This window comes from Cetorhinus maximus, chromosome 14 (genome assembly GCF_964194155.1).
Source record: "Cetorhinus maximus chromosome 14, sCetMax3.hap1.1, whole genome shotgun sequence".
Taxonomy (NCBI): domain Eukaryota; kingdom Metazoa; phylum Chordata; class Chondrichthyes; order Lamniformes; family Cetorhinidae; genus Cetorhinus; species Cetorhinus maximus.
The window spans coordinates 114,489,441-114,509,486 of NC_135892.1; the positions used below are offsets into that span (position 1 = coordinate 114,489,441).

Genomic DNA, 20,046 nt, shown 5'->3' on the forward strand with positions numbered 1-20,046 from the left:
TTCCCACAGCCCATGTACACCCTCCCCTATCATTGACTCTACCCACCTGTTCAATCAGCTCCCATTGTCTATGTGCAGTTACTCCTATCATGGACTTTTTACCAATTCCATTTCTTCCTGATTCCCATTGGCTCCAGTTTTCCTCGGAGCCTTTGATACCAAACTCGGTCAAATGATCACTTTCACCTCACCTCTCCACTGGTTGGAGTCATACCGAGCACAAAGGAAAATGGTTGTGGTTGTTGGAGGTCAGTCATCTCAGCTCCAGGATATCACTGCAGGAGTTCCTCAGGGTGGTGTCCCCAGCCCAACCATCTTCAGCTGCTTCATCAATGACCTTCTCTCCATCGTAAGGTCGGAAGTGGGGATGTTCGCTGATGATTGCACAATGTTCAGCACCATTCACGACTCCTCGGATATGAAAGCAGTTTCGTGCCCCAAGGAACAAAACCTGGTCAACATTCAGGCCTGGTTCATAAGTGGCATGTGAACATGTAAATTAGGAGAAGGAGTAGGCCACTCGGCCCCTCAGCTCTACTCTGCTATTAAATAAGATCATGGCTGATCTGATTGTAACCTCAACTCCACATTCTTACCTACCCCCTTAACCTTCCACCCCCTTGCTTCTCAAGGATCTATCTAGCTCTGCCTTCAAATTATTCAAAAATTCTGCTTCCACTGCCTTTTGAGGAAGAGAGTTCCAAAGACTCACAACCTTCTGAGAGAAAAAAATGTCTCCGTATCTCTGATTTAAATGAGCGACTCCTTATTTTTAAACTGTGGCAAGCAATACTCATGCTACACAAGTGCCAGGTAATGAGGCAATGACCATCTCTAATGGCATTACCATCACTGAATCCCCCACTATCAACATCCTGGGGGTTACCATTGACCAGAAACTGAACTGGACTAGCCATATAAAGACTGTGGCTACAAGAGCAGGTCAGAGGCTAGGAATCCTGCAGCGAGTAACTCACCTTCCAATCACAAACAAAACACTCATCAACCATGGCTCTTTGCTTCCTTCTACCGAACCAACTTTGGATCCAATCAGCTCCTTTCCTTGGATCCTGCAAGCTTTGAAATTTACTAATCAGCCTGCCCTGTGGAACCTTGTCAAAAACCTTGCTGAAATCAACGTAAACGACATCAAATATTCCACTCAGAGGGTGGTGCTGGAGTGTGCGCTAATGCCCTGTGTAGATCAGGACCCGGAAATGGTCCTCACATCTGGAATTAAGCAATCACCATAAGGTCCTGCCCATTGAGTGGACAAGGCCTATCATCTCTGGAGTTTAGAAGAATAAAAGATAAACTCATTGAAGCATTGAAAATTCCTCAGGGATTTGACAGGGTAGATGCTGGGCGGATGTTTCCCTAGTCTGGGGAGGTTAGAATTTGGGAGCACAATTTCAAAATAAGATGCCTGGCCATGAGACGAGGGAACAAAATAGTTGTGTATCCTTGGAATTCTCCAGCACAGAAAGCTTTAGATGTTCAGCGGTTGAGTATATTCAGGACTGAATTCGATCAATTTTTCATCTCCAGTGGAATGAGAGGAGATGGGAAGAGGGTGGGAAAGTGGAGTTGATGGTGGAGAAGAGCAAACTGAATGTTGGAGCAGGTTCGAAGGCCAAAGGTCCTACACCTGTTCCACTTTCTTACATTTCTCATGTGTCAAATCCATTTGTGGCATCTACGGATTGTGAATTCAGTTAATTAAGAAATATTGAATAAAAATCTTAGTCCCAGTAATGGTGGCCATGAAACTATCGGATTGTTATAAAAACCCACCTGTTTCACTGATGTCCTTTGGGGAAGGAAATCTTGCCATCCTTACCCAGTCTGGCCTACATGTGACTCCAGGCCCACAGAAATGGGATTGACTTTTAACTGCCCTCTGAAGTGTTTTAGCAAGACACTCAGTTGTATGAAATATCTATGCTTGAGGAAGTTCAAGAAGGTAGCTCACCACCATCTTCTGAAGGGGTAATTAAAGATGGGGAATACATGCTGGCTTAGTCAGCAACACCCACATCCCATGGATGATAGAAAAACTATTGATTCTCATATCTCCACTATACAACTCTTGAATTTTTCACTCCATAAACAACATTTCCAATCTCCATTCCATGGCCACTACACTATTGTGTGCGGCTGTATATGTTTCCACTTGTCTACTCTGCTGTGGGAAGGTAAAACAGGTTCCCAGTAAGGTACTGTTACGTTCACCCTGCCAGTGTTAGCTAACATTGACTTACCAGTTACATTGAGCTGGGTCCCTGCTCCATAGATGTAGCTCCACACACTGCAATTGTAGACAGCAGTATCTTTGAGGGTCACATTCACAATGGTCAGAATGTAACTGTTGCTGCTGACATTCCTGGAAAGTTGAAAACGGTCGTGAAAACCCCGGGACTTGGTAATAGTGCCGTTCACAAACTGGCTCAATGCCCACTCGCTGTTGTACCCAGGTCTCTGGTGGTGCCAGTGGACATCGGTATCATTCACACTGGCATTGTACATGGCACATTGTAGCTCGACAGTCACACCCTCTGGCACCTTGGTAACATTTGGATACTGAAGAAGGACGGGATCAGCCAATGGATCTGTGTGTGGGGAACAGATGGAGCTCAACACAAAGAAATATATTTCTCCATCATCCAAAGTTCAACAATTCATAAAAAAGTGTAATGTTATAAGACCGCCTGATGTTTAATCCATCAAACTGAGTGGCTGGAGAAATGTGCAACTCAACATGATCAAGAGTGTGAGGTGTGGTTTAGTGGCAGTGTTCTTGTCTCTGAGTTAGAAGGTAATGGGATCAGGTCCCACTCCAGGGATTTCAGCACATATTTAGGCAATCGAATATATGAAAATTCCAGCCAATAATTATCCTTGAACCAGGCGAGATGGCCATTTATTTAATTGCTGTTGGTGCAACTTTGTGTGCTTCCTACATCACATCAGTGACCACAAATGCTCTTCATTGTCTGTAAAACGTGTTGGGATGCACTGAGGTTGCGAAGGGCGCTATGTAAAAGCAACTATTTCATTCTTTTCCTATTTAACGCTATTGTCCTAAAAATGCCAATGGAAGGCTGGGACAATGCACACCCATACCTGAGAATAATTTGCAGCCCTCTTGTGCACACTCACTAAAGTGATGGCAGCTGAGTGTGCGGAGAGCTGTGCCAAGGACCCTCAGAGGGCCAGTTAGGTAATGGAGGAGGCTCAGTATGATGATAGAATTATGCTTTTTCACACCGATGATATCTCATTGAGAGGGGACATGAGCAAGATTTTTAAATATTTAAAATGGACTCAGGTATAGGAAGCACAATTTCCAAGTGAACAGGTGACTCAAAGCTGATAAATGTAGCAAAAAGTGAGAAGAATAGAGACAGACTCCAGGGAGATATTGACAGACTGGTGAAATAGACAGAGACATGACAGGCGAAATTGACCACAGAGAAGTGGGGAAAGTTTGGTAAGTGTGAGGAGAGGTGAATATGAATGAAATGGTACAATTGTAAACAGAGACCTCAGGATGAATGAGCACAATTCTTCCAACGATAGGACAAGTGGAGAAGGCTGTTTATAAATGCAGACAGGGCCCTGGGTCTTATTAATAGGGAATACTATACAAAAATAAGGGCGTTATGCTAAACCTTTATAAACATCGGTAAGGCCCCAGCTGGAGAAATGTGTCTAATTCTGGACACCACACTTCAGGGAGGATGACAAGGCCTTAGAGAGGGTGCAGAGGGGATTTATTAGAATGGTTCAGACCTGATGTTGGGGTGAAGTGGTGATGTTATGGAGGGTTTGTGGTAACTTGTACTAGTGACTGTGATGAACTCTCACAAGGAGAAAATAGAGAGAAATGTGAGGAATTATTGAAAAAAATCTACTGTCTGAGTTGCACTGTAACAGATTACTATTGCATTAATCAGAGAGTCACAGAGTTATACAGCACAGAAACAGGCCCTTCGGCCCATCGTGTCCATGCCGGCCATCAAGCACCATTCTATTCTAATCCCATTTTCCAGCACTTGGCCCATAGCCCTGTATGCTGTGGCATTTCAAGTGCTCATCTAAATACTTCTTAAATGTTGTGAGGGTTCCTGCCTCTACCACCCCCTCAGGCAGTAAGTTTCTGATTCCCACCACCCTCTGGGTGAAAAAGTCTTTCATCAAACCCCCTATAAACCTCCTGCCCCTTATCTTAAATCTATGCCACTTGATTATAGACCCCTTCACTAAGGGGAAAAGTTTCTTCCTATCTACCCTATCTATGCCCCTCATAATTTTGTACACCTCTATCAGATCCCCCCTCAACATTCTCTGCTCTAAGGAAAACAGCCCCAGCCTATCTAGTCTCTCTTCATAGTTGAAACACTCCAGCCCAGGCAACATTCTGGTGAATCTCCTCTGCACCCCCTCCAGTGCAATCACATCCTTCCTATAATATGGCGACCTGAACTGCACACAGTACACCAGCTGTGGCCTAACTACTGCTTTATACAGCTCCAACATAACCACCCTGCCCTTATATTCTATGCCTCGACTAATAAAGGCAAGTATTAATGTTTTGTAATGTTCAATTTTAATTTACTTTAGAATTCCTAATGTCTACCTGGATAACAGAAATCAATTTTGGGGCCAAACAGAGTACTAACATCAAGCTCATCAATTCCGTTCAGGGTGAAATGTGTATAGAAGAAGGATTTCACAATGTCATGCTCCCAGGGAGGTGTCACAGTCCCATGGGATATTGGTCAGAGATTAGGTTACAACAGCACATTCCCAATTCCTCTGCTGGGAGTGTATTGGTACGGAATTCCCCTCTGTGTAGTGATGCTATTGTGAATAAAACTAAACCCAACATACTTACTGGTTATATTCAGCCGTGTTCCATTCCCACTGATATCTCCCCACACTTTGCAATAATAGACGGCAGTGTCACTGGGCTGGACGTTGGTGATTGTCAGAATGAAGCTGTTATTGGAGGTGTCTCTGGAAGGCTGGAAACGGCCAGTGAAACCTGGACTCCGTCGTGTGATGTTCCTTATATCATGTGTTAAAACCTGCTCCATATCTTTCCCTGGTAGCTCCCGGTACCAGTGAACATCGGTGTCTGTCACTGCGACATTCCCCATGGTGCACTGTAACTGTGCAGTGTGACCCTCTGTGACTCGTTCCAGACTCGGAGACTGGATAAGGACTGGAGCATTTGCATCTAGGAAAAGATATCAACAACATATTAACCAGTGTGTAAACTTCAAATTGTCCTCAAAGTTTCAGTGGAAAGATCAGGTAACATAGATTATAGCCTGAAAGGAACAGGTCCCAGTAATACATCAGAAGAGTTAATATATTATCTGATATTAAAATATGGGATAGTTTTCTGAGCTTCTGCACCCTGACCTCTTCATTCTGCATTCAGCTGTGTGGGAATATTTTTATTCTCTTCCCTCAGTTCATACATAAATTGTTGAATGAGATTAATTATATATAAAAAATGATTTTACAAGTTTGGTAATAATTCTCAGTTGGGAAATGTGTCTATAAAAATGACAATTGATAACCAGAGAAATAAACCTCAGTACAACAAAGGGACATTCATTTCCTTTTATCACACTTCCCACACTCCACCATGGATCACCCAACTGTTACCCCTTTTTGCAAAACTGTACACAATGCATCATGGCATCCACCCATTGAAATAATCCCTTCCCACAGCCCATGTACACCCTCCCCTATCATTGACTCTACCCACCTGTTTAATCAGCTTCCAATGTCTATGTGCACTTAATCCAATCATGGACTTTTTACCAATTCCATTTCTTCCTGATTCCCATTGGCTCCAGTTTTGTTCGGAGACTTTGATACCAAACTCGGTCAAATGCTCACTTTCACCTCACCTCTCCACTGGTTGGAGTCATCCCGAGCACAAAGGAAGATGGTTGTGGTTGTTGGAGGTCAGTCATCTCAGCTCCAGGACATCACTGCAGGAGTTCCTCAGGGTAATGTCCTCGGCCCAACCATCTTCAGCTGCTTCATCAATGACCTTCCCTCCATCGTAAGGTCAGAAGTGGGGATGTTCGCTGATGATTGCACAACGTTCAGCACCATTCGCAACTCCTCGGATATGAAAGCAGTTTCGTGCCCCAAGGAACAAGACCTGGTCAACATTCAGGCCTGGTTCATAAGTGGCATGTGAACATATGAATTAGGAGCAGGAGTTGGCCACTCGACCCCTCAGCTCTACTCTGCTATTCAATAAGATCATGGCTGATCTGATTGTAACCTCAACTCCACATTCTTACCTACCCCCTTAACCTTTCACCCCCTTGCTTCTCAAGGATCTATCTAGCTCTGCCTTCAAATTATTCAAAAATTCTGCTTCCACTGCCTTTTGAGGAAGAGAGTTCCAAAGACTCACAACCCTCTGAGAGAAAAAAATGTCTCCGTATCTCTGTCTTAAATGAGCGACTCCTTATTTTTAAACTGTGGCAAGCAATATTCATGCTACACAAGTGCCAGATAATGAGGCAATGACCATCTCCAATGGCATTACCACTACTGAATCCCCCACTATCAACATCCTGGGGGTTACCATTGACCAGAAACTGAACTGGACCCAGCCATATAAATACTGTGGCTAAAAGAGCAGGTTAGAGGCTCGGAATCCTGCAGCGAGTAACTCACCTCCTGACTCCCCAAAGCCTGTCCACCATCTACAAGGCACAAGTCAGGAGTGTGATGGAATATACCCCACTTGCCTGGATGAGTGCAGCTCCCACAACACTGAAGAAGCTCGACACCATCCAGGACAAAGCAGCCTTCACTGGCACCCCATCCACCACCTTAAACGTACACTCTCTCCACCACCGACACACAGTAGCAGCAGTCTGTGCACCATCTACAAGACGCACTGCAGCAATTCACCAAGGCTCCTTAAACAGGAATTTCCAAACTCCACCAGCTAGAAGGACCAGGACAGCAGACAGATGAGAACACCACCATGTGCAAATTCCCCTCCAGGTCACACATCATCCTGACTTGGAAATATATCTCTGTTCCTTCACTGTCGCTGGGTCAGAATCCTGGAATTCCCTCTCTAACAGCACTGTGGGTGTACCTACACTATAGACTGCAGCATTTCAAGTAGGTGGCTCACCACCACCTTCTCAAGGGCAATTAGGGATGAGCAATGTGATGCCCACATCCCATGAAAGAATGAAAAATATATTGTGCATTCCCTTGCCTTGTTAGCTTTCCCACAAGAAATACCTCATAAATTTCCAAAACTCCATTTGCTATTTTTCTGTGCACCTGATCAGGCTATTAATATCTTTCTTCAATCTCCAGGTTTCTTCCTCACTATCAACCACATGGCCAATTTCCTTATTATCTGCAAACTTCTTAATTATACTCCCTACGCTTAAGTCATAATCATTATGCACCACAAAAAGCAAGAGAACTATTACTGAGCCGTAACACACTCCTCTGGAAACAGCCTTCCAATCACAAACAAAACACTCATCAACCATTGCTCTTTGCTTCCTTCTACTGAACCAACTTTGGATCCAATCAGCTCCTTTCCTTGGATCCTGCAAGCTTTGAAATTTACTGATCAGCCTTGTCAAAAGCCTTGCTGAAATCCACGTAAACAACATCAAATATTCCACCCAGAGGGTGGTGCTGGATTGTGCGCTGATGCCCTGTATAGATCAGGAACCGGAAATGGTCCTCACATCTGGAATTAAACAATCACCATAAGGTCCTGCCCATTGACTAGACAAGGCCTATCATCTCTGGAGTTTAGAAGAATAAAAGATAAACTCATTGAAGCATTAAAAATTCCTCAGGGATTTGACAGGGTAGATGCTGGGAGGATGATTCCTCTGTCTGGGGAGTTTAGAATTAGGGGGCACAATTTCAAAATAAGATGCCTGGCCATGAGACCAGGGAGCAAAATAGTTGTGTATCCTTGGAATTCTCCAGCACTGTAGGTGTTCAGCGGTTGAGTATATTCAGGACTGAATTCGATCAATTTTTCATCTCCAGTGGAATGAGAGGAGATGGGAAGAGGGTGGGAAAGTGGAGTTGATGGTGGAGAAGAGAAAACTGAATGTTGGAGCAGGTTCGAAGGTCAAAGGTCCTACACCTGTTCCTCTTTCTTACATTTCTCATGTGTCAAATCCATTTGTGGCATCTACAGATTGTGAATTCAGTTAATTAAGAAATGTTGAATAAAAATCTTAGTCCCAGTAATGGTGGCCATGAAACTATCGGATTGTTATAAAAACCCACCTGTTTCACTGATGTCCTTTGGGGAAGGACATCTTGCCATCCTTACCCAGTCTGGCCTACATGTGACTCCAGGCCCACAGAAATGGGATTGACTTTTAACTGCCCTCTGAAGTGCTTTAGCAAGACACTCAGTTGTATGAAACATCTATGCTTGAGGAAGTTCAAGAAGGTAGCTCACCACCATCTTCTGAAGGGGTAATTAAAGATGGAGAATACATGCTGGCCTAGTCAGCAACACCCACATCCCATGGATGATAGAAAAACTATTGATTCTCATATCTCCACTATACAACTCTTGAATTTTTCACTCCACAAACAACATTTCCAATCTCCATTCCATGGCCACTACACTATTGTGTGCGGCTGTATATGTTTCCACTTGTCTACTCTGCTGTGGGAAGGTAAAACAGGTTCCCAGTAAGGTACTGTTACGTTCACCCTGCCAGTGTTAGCTAACATTGACTTACCAGTTACATTGAGCTGGGTCCCTGCTCCATAGATGTAGCTCCACACACTGCAATTGTAGACAGCAGTATCTTTGAGGGTCACATTCACAATGGTCAGAATGTAACTGTTGCTGCTGACATTCTTGGAAAGCTGAAAACGGTCGTGAAAACCCCGGGACTTGGTAATAGTGCCGTTCACAAACTGGCTCAACGCCCACTCGCTGTTGTACCCAGGTCTCTGGTGGTGCCAGTGGACATCGGTATCATTCACACTGGCATTGTACATGGCACATTGTAGCTCGACAGTCACACCCTCTGGCACCTTGCTAACATTTGGATACTGAAGAAGGACGGGATCAGCCAATGGATCTGTGTGTGGGGAACAGATGGAGCTCAACACAAAGAAATATATTTCTCCATCATCCAAAGTTCAACAATTCATAAAAAAGTGTAATGTTATAAGACCGCCTGATGTTTAATCCATCAAACTGAGTGGCTGGAGAAATGTGCAACTCAACATGATCAAGAGTGTGAGGTGCGGTTTAGTGGTGTGGTTTAGTGGCAGCGTTCTTGTCTCTGAGTTAGAAGGTAATGGGATCAGGTCCCACTCCAGGGATTTCAGCACATATTTAGGCAATCGAATATATGATGGAGGCTGCACTGTAGGAGGAGTCATCACTGAACTGAGGTGTTAAACCAAGTCCACCCATACAGTTGGATGTGAAACACTATTCAAAGATTAGCAGGAGAGTTCACCCGATATCCAAGACAAGGGCTGGAATTTTCTAGCCTCCCTGTGGAGGGGCCAGTGAGCCACTGAAATCCCCGTTCACATCAGTGGGACCAGAGGGTCACGTTGGTGTGAGGAGCTGGAAAATCCCAGCCAATAATTATCCTTAAACCAGGCGAGATGGCCATTTATTTAATTGCTGTTTGTGCAACTTTGTGTGCTTCCTACATCACATCAGTGACCACAAATGCTCTTCATTGTCTGTAAAATGTGTTGGGATGCACTGAGGTTGCAAAGGGCGCTATGTAAAAGCAACTATTTCATTCTTTTCCTATTTAACGCTATTGTCCTAAAAATGCCAATGGAAGGCTGGGACAATGCACACCCATACCTGAGAATAATTTGCAGCCCTCTTGTGCACACTCACTAAAGTGATGGCAGCTGAGTGTGCGGAGAGCTGTGCCAAGGACCCTCAGAGGGCCAGTTAAGTAATGGAGGAGGCTCAGTATGATGGTAGAATTATGCTTTTTCACACCGATGATATCTCATTGAGAGGGGACATGAGCAACATTTTTAAATATTTAAAATGGACTCAGGTATAGGAAGCACAATTTCCAAGTGAACAGGTGACTCAAAGCTGATAAATGTAGCAAAAAGTGAGAAGAATAGAGACAGACTCCAGGGAGATATTGACAGACTGGTGAAATAGACAGAGACATGACAGGCGAAATTGACCACAGAGAAGTGGGGAAAGTTTGGTAAGTGTGAGGAGAGGTGAATATGAATGAAATGGTACAATTGTAAACAGAGACCTCAGGATGAATGAGCACAATTCTTCCAACGATAGGACAAGTGGAGAAGGCTGTTTATAAATGCAGACAGGACCCTGGGTCTTATTAATAGGGAATACTATACAAAAATAAGGGCGTTATGCTAAACCTTTATAAACATCGGTAAGGCCCCAGCTGGAGAAATGTGTCTAATTCTGGACACTACACTTCAGGGAGGATGACAAGGCCTTAGAGAGGGTGCAGAGGGGATTTATTAGAATGGTTCAGGCCTGATGTTGGGATGAAATGGTGATGTTATGGAGGGTTTGTGGTAACTTGTACTAGTGACTGTGATGAACACTCACAAGGAGAAAATAGAGAGAAATGTGAGGAATTATTGAAAAAAATCTACTGTCTGAGTTGCACTGTAACAGATTACTATTGCATTAATCAGAGAGTCACAGAGTTATACAGCACAGAAACAGGCCCTTCGGCCCATTGTGTCCATGCAGGCCATCAAGCCCCAATCTATTCTAATCCCATTTTCCAGTACTTGGCCCATAGCCCTGTATGCTGTGGCATTTCAAGTGCTCATCTAAATACTTCTTAAATGTTGTGAGGGTTCCTGCCTCTACCACCCCCTCAGGCAGTAATTTTCTGATTCCCACCACCCTCTGGGTGAAAAAGTCTTTCATCAAACCCCCTATAAACCTCCTGCCCCTTATCTTAAATCTATGCCACTTGATTATAGATCCCTCCACTAAGGGGAAAAGTTTCTTCCTATCTACCCTATCTATGCCCCTCATAATTTTGTGGACCTCTATCAGATCCGCCCTCAACCTTCTCTGCTCTAAGGAAAACAACTCCAGCCTATCTAGTCTCTCTTCATAGTTGAAACACTCCAGCCCAGGCAACATTCTGGTGAATCTCCTCTGCACCCCCTCCAGTGCAATCACATCCTTCCTATAATGTGGCGACCTGAACTGCACACAGTACACCAGCTGTGGCCTAACTACTGCTTTATACAGCTCCAACATAACCTCCCTGCCCTTATATTCTATGCCTCGACTAATAAAGGCAAGTATTAATGTTTTGTAATGTTCAATTTTAATTTACTTTTGAATTCCTAATGTCTACCTGGATAACAGAAATCAATTTTGGGGCCAAACAGAGTACTAACATCAAGCTCATCAATTCCGTTCAGGGTGAAATGTGTATAGAAGAAGGATTTCACAATGTCATGCTCCCAGGGAGGTGTCACAGTCCCATGGGATATTGGTCAGAGATTAGGTTACAACATCACATTCCCAATTCCTCTGCTGGGAGTGTATGGGTACAGAATTCCCCTCTGTGTAGTGATGCTATTGTGAATAAAACTAAACCAAACATACTTACTGGTTATATTCAGCCGTGTTCCATTCCCACTGATATCTCCCCACACTTTGCAATAATAGACGGCAGTGTCACTGGGCTGGACGTTGGTGATTGTCAGAATGAAGCTGTTATTGGAGGTGTCTCTGGAAGGCTGGAAACGGCCAGTGAAACCTGGACTCCGTCGTGTGATGTTCCTTATATCATGTGTTAAAACCCGCTCCATATCTTTCCCTGGTAGCTCCCGGTACCAGTGAACATCGGTGTCTGTCACTGCGGCTTTCCTCATGGTGCACTGTAACTGTGCAGTGTGACCCTCTGTGACACGTTCCAGACTCGGAGACTGGATAAGGACTGGAGCATTTGCACCTTCAAAGAGAAAAATATCAATAATTTCAAAACCAGTCTGAAGGTTATAAAATATCTCAAGTGTTTCAATGAAAAATGTATCAGCTCACATTACCTTGGGTAAATACTAAACAAATGATCAAACAGTCTGATCTGAAAAGCTCAAGGATTTCTTTGTTTCTAAGATTATGATCACATGTTCAGCTTCCTCTGCCAATCCTCCCCATTCCCAACCGCCCCAATTCTTCCTCCCTGAACCCCATCATTCCAGATTCTTCCCATTCTCTCTCCCATTTACTCTCTTCATATTTCCTCAACGGCTCCCTCTCCCCCACTCGTTTCTACTCCTTACTCCCCCTGACCCTTCTTCATCCTTTACACTATAGCTCAAACACTAGTAGCATTACTCAAATACTTAAAACCGCTGCCATCAATCCTCTCCTCAAACAAACCATTCGGCCCTATCTGTGCTCCCTGTTGCTGCATCTTCATCCAATTTCCATCCTTACAACTCACAAAACAACCTGTTCAAATCCATCGAGCCCAACTCCCAGCATTGAGCTTGGGCCCTGCTCATTCTTCACTGGAGTCATTCACTGTCTGCTTCTCTCTTAATTCACTAGATAGTCTGCACTCATCTTCAAATCTCTACCTGGTGTTGTCCACCCTATCTCAACAGCCTCCTCCAGATCAATAACGCCTGTGCTCTTCACTGCTCTGTCTCTGTGTTCTCTCCCACTTCACACCTCACCACTGTTAACAAAGCCTTTAGCTGCCTCAGACTATTGCTTGGAACTTGCTCACTAAACCCTCCACTTCTCTCTCCAATTTTGAAACCTTTCTAAAACCCATCATTTAGACCAACGTTTCCATTACCTCTTCGAATTTTTCTCTTGACGTCTTTGGTGTCCGTCACCATTTCTCTATTTTTAGGAAACTTTTGGAGATTTTTTTTACGTGGATGCAGCTTTGTAAATGCAAGTTGTTGTTGCCTTCTACCTGCACTGCATTTATGAGTACCTAATTTACACTGAAATCATTGCCTTTTCACAGTCACACTCAAGGAGCAGGTCTTCACCTCCAGCAAACAAGCAGTGTGGGAATGGGAGAGAGAGGCCTGAATACAGCAGTTGCGATGGGAGAAGATTTCTGAAGTATTTTCAGGTTGTGTTGAAAGCCTGCATGGACATTATTATATCCCAGAGAAACATGTAAAGAGGTTACTAAATCCCTTGATGAATTTCCCATGTCCTTATCCATTGTCATTACCGGTTTAAAGTCGGTTCCTGTGGTGTCCAAAGTGCTCGTCACAGGAGATCTGCTTCAAGTTGGGGATTGAATGACTTTTAAACAGTTATTTGCTTTGCTGTTGTATACATGGTACCTGCTGTTTCTCGGTCATTGTGTGTGAGATTGTTTGTTTTAATCTGTGAACTTTCTGCACTGACTTCCAGCTGCTGTATTGATGCTGTTGAGCTGTGAATCTCACCTCTAAACGTTTTGGACCTGACTCGATGTCAAATATTGTTTGATAATTGCTCCTGTGAACTCACAGAATCACACAGTGCAGAAGAGGCCCTTCAGCCCATCGAGTCTGCACCGACACATGAGAAACACCTGACCTACCTACCTAATCTCATTTACCAGCGCTTGGCCCATAGCCTTGAATGTTATGACGTGCTCATTCAGGTACTTTTTAAAGGATGTGAGGCAACCCGCCTCCACCACCCTCCCAGGCAGTGCATTCCAGACCGTCACCACCCTCTGTGTAAAAAAGTTTTTACTCACATCCCCCCTAAACCTCCTGCCCCTCACCTTGAACTTATGTCCCCTTTTGGCTGACCCTTCAACTAAGGGGAATAGCGGCTCCCTATCCAACCTGTCCATGCCCCTCATAATCTTGTACACCTCAATCAGGTCGCCCCTCAGTCTTCTCTGCTCCAACAAAAACAACCCAAGTCTATCCAACCTTTCTTCATAACTTAAACGTTTCATCCCAGGCAACATCCTGGTGAATCTCCTCTGCACCCCCTCCAGTGCAATCACATCCTTCCTATAATGTGGCGACCAGAACTGCACACAGTGCTCCAGCTGTGGCCTCACCAAGTTTCTATACAACTCCAACATGACCTCCCTGCTTTTGTAATCTATGCCTCGATTGATAAAGGCAAGTGTCCCATATGCCTTTTTCACCACCCCACTAACATGCCCCTCTGCCTTCAGAGATCTATGGACACACACGCCAAGGCCCCTTTGTTTCTCAGAACTTCGTAGTGCCATGCTGTTCATTGAATACTTCCTTGTCAAATTTCTCCTTCCACAGAGTATACCTCACACTTTTCAGGGTTAAATTCCATCTGCCACTTATCTGCCCATTTGACCATCCCATCTATATCTTCCTGTAGCCCAAGACATTCATCCTCACTGATAACCACCCGGCCAATCATTTGTGTCATCCGCAAACTTAGTAATCCTACCCCCCACATAGTCATCTATGTTGTTTACATAAATGACGAATAATAGGGTATCCAGCACAGATCCCTGTGGTACGCCACTGGACACTGGCTTCCAGTCACTAAAGCATCCTGTTATCACCCTCTGCCTCCTACAACTAAGCCAATTTTGAATCCACCTTATCAAATTACCCTGTATCCCATGTGCATTTGCCTTCTTTAGAAGTCTCCCATGTGGGACCTTGTCAAAGGCTTTGCTGAAATCCATATAAACTACATCAACTGCACTACCCTCATCTACACACCTGGTCACCTCCTCAAAAAATTCAATCAAATTTGTTAGGCATGACCTCCCTCTGACAAAGCCATGCTGACTATCCCTGATCAAACCTTGCCTCTCCAAGTAGAGATAGATTCTCTCCTTCAGAAATTTCTCCAATAGTTTCCCTACCACTGATGCGAGACTCACTGGCCTGTAGTTCCCTGGCTTATCTCTACAACCCTTTTTAAATAGCGGAACCACATTAGCTGTTCTCCAGTCCTCTGGCACCTCCCCCGTGGCCAGAGAGGAATTAAAAACTTGGTTCAGAGCCCCTGCGATCTCCTCCCTTGCCTCCCTCAGCAGTCTGGGACACAGATCATCCGGACCTGGAGATTTGTCCACTTTTAAGCCTGCCAACACCTCCAATACCTTGTCACTCCCTATATCAATTTGCTCAAGAACCTCGCAGTCTCTCTCCCCGAGTTCTATACCTTCATCCTCATTCCCTTGGGTGAAGATGGATGTGAAGTAATCGGATGTGAGAGGCCTTGGGATATTTTAGCTATGTTCAAGGTGCTATATAAATGCAAAATGTTATTGCTGATTGAGGAGCACAAGGGTCAATAAGTAATTCTCTCGGGTTGGTTTTGTCACTGCTTACCACAAACCCAGTCTGGGAGTTACATCCTTCAGAGCTCAGTCAGCTCGGTCAGTGTAAGTACAATTGATGATGGACATTGAAACTGCCTATCAGAGCACACCAGTGCCCTGGATACACTCAATCCTTTCTCCAAGTGGTGTTCATAAGAATTGTGCTCTTGGGCTACAAGGCGCTGGAGATGAGGGTCTGGATTGTTACTTCCTTGGCCCTCCTGGTGTGGGGGGATGGGGATGTGAGGGGCGGTGTGGGAAAGATATGGGAAATCCTAAAGTCGGATTTTAACTCAACAGTGTGCGTGTGACCTCACTGATAGGAACCTTGCCCGGAAGCCTGGATTGGCTTCCAGTCGGATCGGGAACAGGATGGAGAAGGTTGAAGGACAAAGGTGATCATCTCCTGAAATGGGGATGTGGGGAGGTGTGAGTGGCTCTTCCCGGCGAGGGTGATGGGTGGATCAGGAGCTGGTGGGGCGGTCAACTGCAGGAGAAAGGAGTGATGGTCCAGGATGGCTGTCAATCTCCAGGTCCTGGGGCAAGATCAAATGACTCGGTGGGGGGAGGTTGTGTCAGGTGGGTATGGGAGAAGCTTGTGAAGATGTTGGAGACTCTGGAAAGGGTGGCATCGTGTAGGGATGGGCTGGTGGCCTGGTTGGTAGCTTAAGGGGTTTGGGTGCCCTATTGAGGGGCATAGACAGGCAGAGAGTGGGTATAAGGGTCCTGACCTCCTGGTCTGGGAGGTAGATACTGGTTTTCCTGAGGCTCGAGAAACCCAGATGATCACGTTAATGGGCAAAGGTGAACAGGGAGACTCTTAGCCTCATTATAATAGTTAAAGTGTCAACTCGCCTCCTTGACGTGGATTGGTTGTCCAGCCTGGCCTTAGTTAAAGCCAAAAGTAGATGGGTCAGAGGTTTGTTTGGGAAGGCACCTGAGTTTTAAGACTTTAACACTCTCCCTATCCAAACCTGCCCATTTTCTAACTATAATTCCCCTGAAAACACAACACATTTTTATATGAGAACAAACCTGTACCTGGGCTTTACACAGCTCTGCAATATTTAGGGAGAATCTCTGCAGGGAATCTGCATCATGGGCAACATACCCTGAATTTTCAATATATTTTCCTTCTGGGTGAAACTTTGAGAATACGCCCTTTACACTCAAATTCTTGCTTCATGTTTGTATGTTTATTTAAATTGTACATTCCCAGTTAGCAAACTTCAGGCTTCCTACCAGGTTGGGCCTGTTCCCCTTCTGGGTCACAGCCTCGCAGGCCTGTTCCCTTCTCAATTCATTCTATGCAAATTCTACGCCAACAGAAGAAATTGTCATGTTATTAAAGAGTTTCTTGAGAGTTAACTGCAAAATAACAGCTTCTCCTTTATTACTGTAGTAATAGTGCTGCAATGGAGTGCAAGCCTTAAGTTTTGTAATTAACAGCAGCTGCCACCAATTGGGGAAAGATTAAGGATTTATTGCAAGTGTATGAAACCAGTTCACATTGATGTTGGGGCAGGGAGGTGTCAGCTGTGGCTCAGTTCATAGCACCCTCGCCTTTGAATCAGATGGTTGTGGGTTCATGTCCCACTCCCGGAAACCAAGAACTGTGAGTGTACTCGAAAGAGTTGCAATCTGTGACTGTTGATAACTCGAAAGAATTTGATGTTGGGGGACCAAGTGGACAATCTGGGTCTTTTCTCTGTAAACTTTGAAATAAACCTGGACTAAGGAAAAGACTGGCTTTAGATTTCGCTTTTCCTCAATGTATGAAGAATGAAATTAACATTCTTTATAGTCCAGCCATTATTGTCATGAAAAGCCGATTACAGCCACAAATTACTTATGGGTGTATTGAACTTTTTAAGGAAGGCTTATGTGTTTTTAAAGAAATACAAGCAAGGACACTGAGTAAAAGCTGGCTGAAAGGTAAAGTGACCACTTTCTGGATAATTCCTTTGTGGATTATACTGACAGATCTGCCCTGAGAGAACATGGAATGTCGCACCTGACAAACAGTCATGGTGTTCTTTAATCAGAAACACTTAAAAGAAGAAAAGAAAGTTGCAAAAGACTGAACTTTAATCTCCTGTGGTTGCGGAAGCCAAAGGCTGATTACCACATCTCAGCAGGCATCTAAAATCCAATTTCTGTTGATTCATATCTGTGAATGTGTAAAATGGTTAGAAATAAAAAATGAGAGACTCTGGATGCAAGACATTTATTTTTCTCTGACAGGAATACAAGGGGGAAAATGGGTTAAAAAGCTATCTGCAGAGCAGTGCAGTGTGCTAGAGGACTAGTGTGCTATGAGAGTGATGGCACAAGAAGACCAGTTGCAGGCAAAGTCTTTCTATTTCTCTCTCCCCCTCTGTTGCTGGAGGCAAAGCTCAACAGAGCCACAATCAAAAAAGAAATAGAACGGCTTCATCAGCCAACCTACTGAACCAAGTGTCTCCAAGCCAACTGCTCAACTGCCAAAGTCAGATCTACTGGAATCACCCAACTTAACGGCTACAACATTTCACCATCTGCACCTCACAAGCAAGCCAAAGACTGATTTGTATACCTGTTTGGGTCAATAAAATATAACATCCCCATTGCTTGTTTACCTATGGAAATACTGCAAGATGCAAAATTGTATCTTGGTACATCTGACTCCCCCATTGATATTCAAACAAGCTCTCAACTTATTTAAAAAATGCAAAAGTTAAATCTAACTGATTTACTTGTACCTCAAGTTAACACCTCAATCCTTTTCATGTTTCCAAACCCACACACAATCTGACCCCTTTCAATCTCCCGCCCAGCTAAATTAAATCACACAATCACACACACACACACAGAAACACACAGAGAGACACACACACAGAGAAACACACAAACAGAAACACAGACACACACACGCAGACACCCACACGCACACAGAAACACACACACACACACGTAAACACCCACACACACACAGAGGGACACACATACACACAGAGGGACACACATACAGACACACACACAGAAACACAGACACACACACGCAGACACCCACACGCACACAGAGACACATGCAGACACACACACACACACAGAAACACAGACACACACACAGAGAGAGACACACACACACACACACATGCACACAGACACACACTTGCAGACGCACACATGCACACAGAGAGACACACACACAGACACACAGACACACACACAGAAACACAGACACACACACGCAGACACCCACATGCACACAGAGAGACACACACACACAGACACCCAGCCTTCTTTACAGAATAGCACAATATTCCCACAAAAAAGTTAAAAAAAACATCCATTCTCAGACAAAAAAGCCTGGCTAAACTGGCTCCTTCTAATACATTTGGACTGGGGAAAGGTATCCACGGGGGGAGGGATCCCTTTTAAATTAACCTTGTTGTGACCAACCAAGGGGCTTGAATAAAGAAGGGGAGCCAGTTTAAACCTTCTCACCCAGGAGCATAACAAAATTGGGGTCCCGTTTGGGGATTTTACAAATTGGGGGACCTCGCCCGGGGAATGGTCGCAACATTATGAAAGTCAATTTCACATTCTTTAATTACACTAGGTAAGCTAAAACATCATTTATTTTAGCTTGGAAAATCTCAAGAGATCTTTGTTTTCATTGATAAGTGCAGATTGGTGATGAATTTATATATAATATACGTATTTTACACTAAATAGATCCCACTCAATGTCCTGATTTAATCAGGTAGGTCTATTTATACCCACTACTGCTCTTTTCCTTCACAATTACTGGATTCTGTGTGTGATTTTGTTGCACCATGTACCCATATTCATTTGTTCAATGTGAAACAAGTTGGGTTTGATCCAGATTTTACTCTATTCTGTGGTTAAAACCTCCACTCAGGTTTGTTACTGTAAACGTGACAACATTGTATAACATTTATTTAAATATGAGATGGTTATATGGTAACATTTTCAGGAATAAAATTAATATACTGTAGAAAGTACTTACTGGTTACATTCAGCCGGCTTCCATTTCCAAAGATCCTTCCCCAAATCCCACAGATATAGACAGTGGAGTCACGGAACTGCACATCTCTGATAGTCAGAATGTAGCTGTTATTGGCAACATCTCTGGAAGGCTCAAGGTTATGGTGGTGCTGTACCCAGATAATGTTGTTATTTGTTTCATAAGTTAATATAACATTTCCAATGGTTTGGTTGTACCAGTGGACATCAGATTTCTTCACAGTGTCACCTTCTTTTTGGGACCGCAAGTCACACCGAAACTCCACTGTTCCACCCTCAGGCACCTTCACAATTTCAGGGTGCTGGATCAGAACCGGATCGGCCTCCAGACCTGCAACTAGAAAATAACTGAATTTCAGAACTGATGTGAAAAGACAAAAATACTCATTTGAAATCAGTGTTATGATGAAACCTTTATACATTTAGGAATGCACTTTGTGTATTATCACCATTAATAATCTCATTATTCTAAACATATGCCCAAGTTTCACTCTTGCACATTCCACTGTACAGACCAACAATCAACAGGATAAAGTTAACCCAAAAGCATATTCTTATAAAGCTGATCTTCAGACAACTTTTCTCAGTGCAAATATTTGACTTTATTTACAAGACCTGAGGCAACTACACGTGTGCATCAAACTCCATAACTAAAGAAGTA

At 43.9% G+C, this 20,046-nt stretch overlaps 1 protein-coding gene across 1 annotated transcript in view; it reads right to left on the reverse strand.

Annotated features, from left to right (window-relative positions):
- LOC144690011 (immunoglobulin superfamily member 3-like) overlaps positions 1–19,514 on the reverse strand; it is a 57,885-nt gene extending 38,371 nt beyond the window's left edge. The window contains exons 1-5 of the mRNA XM_078557542.1: positions 19,369–19,514; positions 11,664–12,008; positions 8,790–9,137; positions 4,898–5,242; positions 2,262–2,609 (exon numbers count right to left, since the gene is read on the reverse strand). Of these exons, the coding sequence (XP_078413668.1) occupies positions 2,262–2,609; positions 4,898–5,242; positions 8,790–9,137; positions 11,664–11,928 (1,306 nt within the window). The 5' untranslated portion in view covers positions 11,929–12,008; positions 19,369–19,514. The remainder of the gene's footprint in view (positions 1–2,261; positions 2,610–4,897; positions 5,243–8,789; positions 9,138–11,663; positions 12,009–19,368) is intronic.
- Positions 19,515–20,046: the final 532 nt, after the last annotated feature.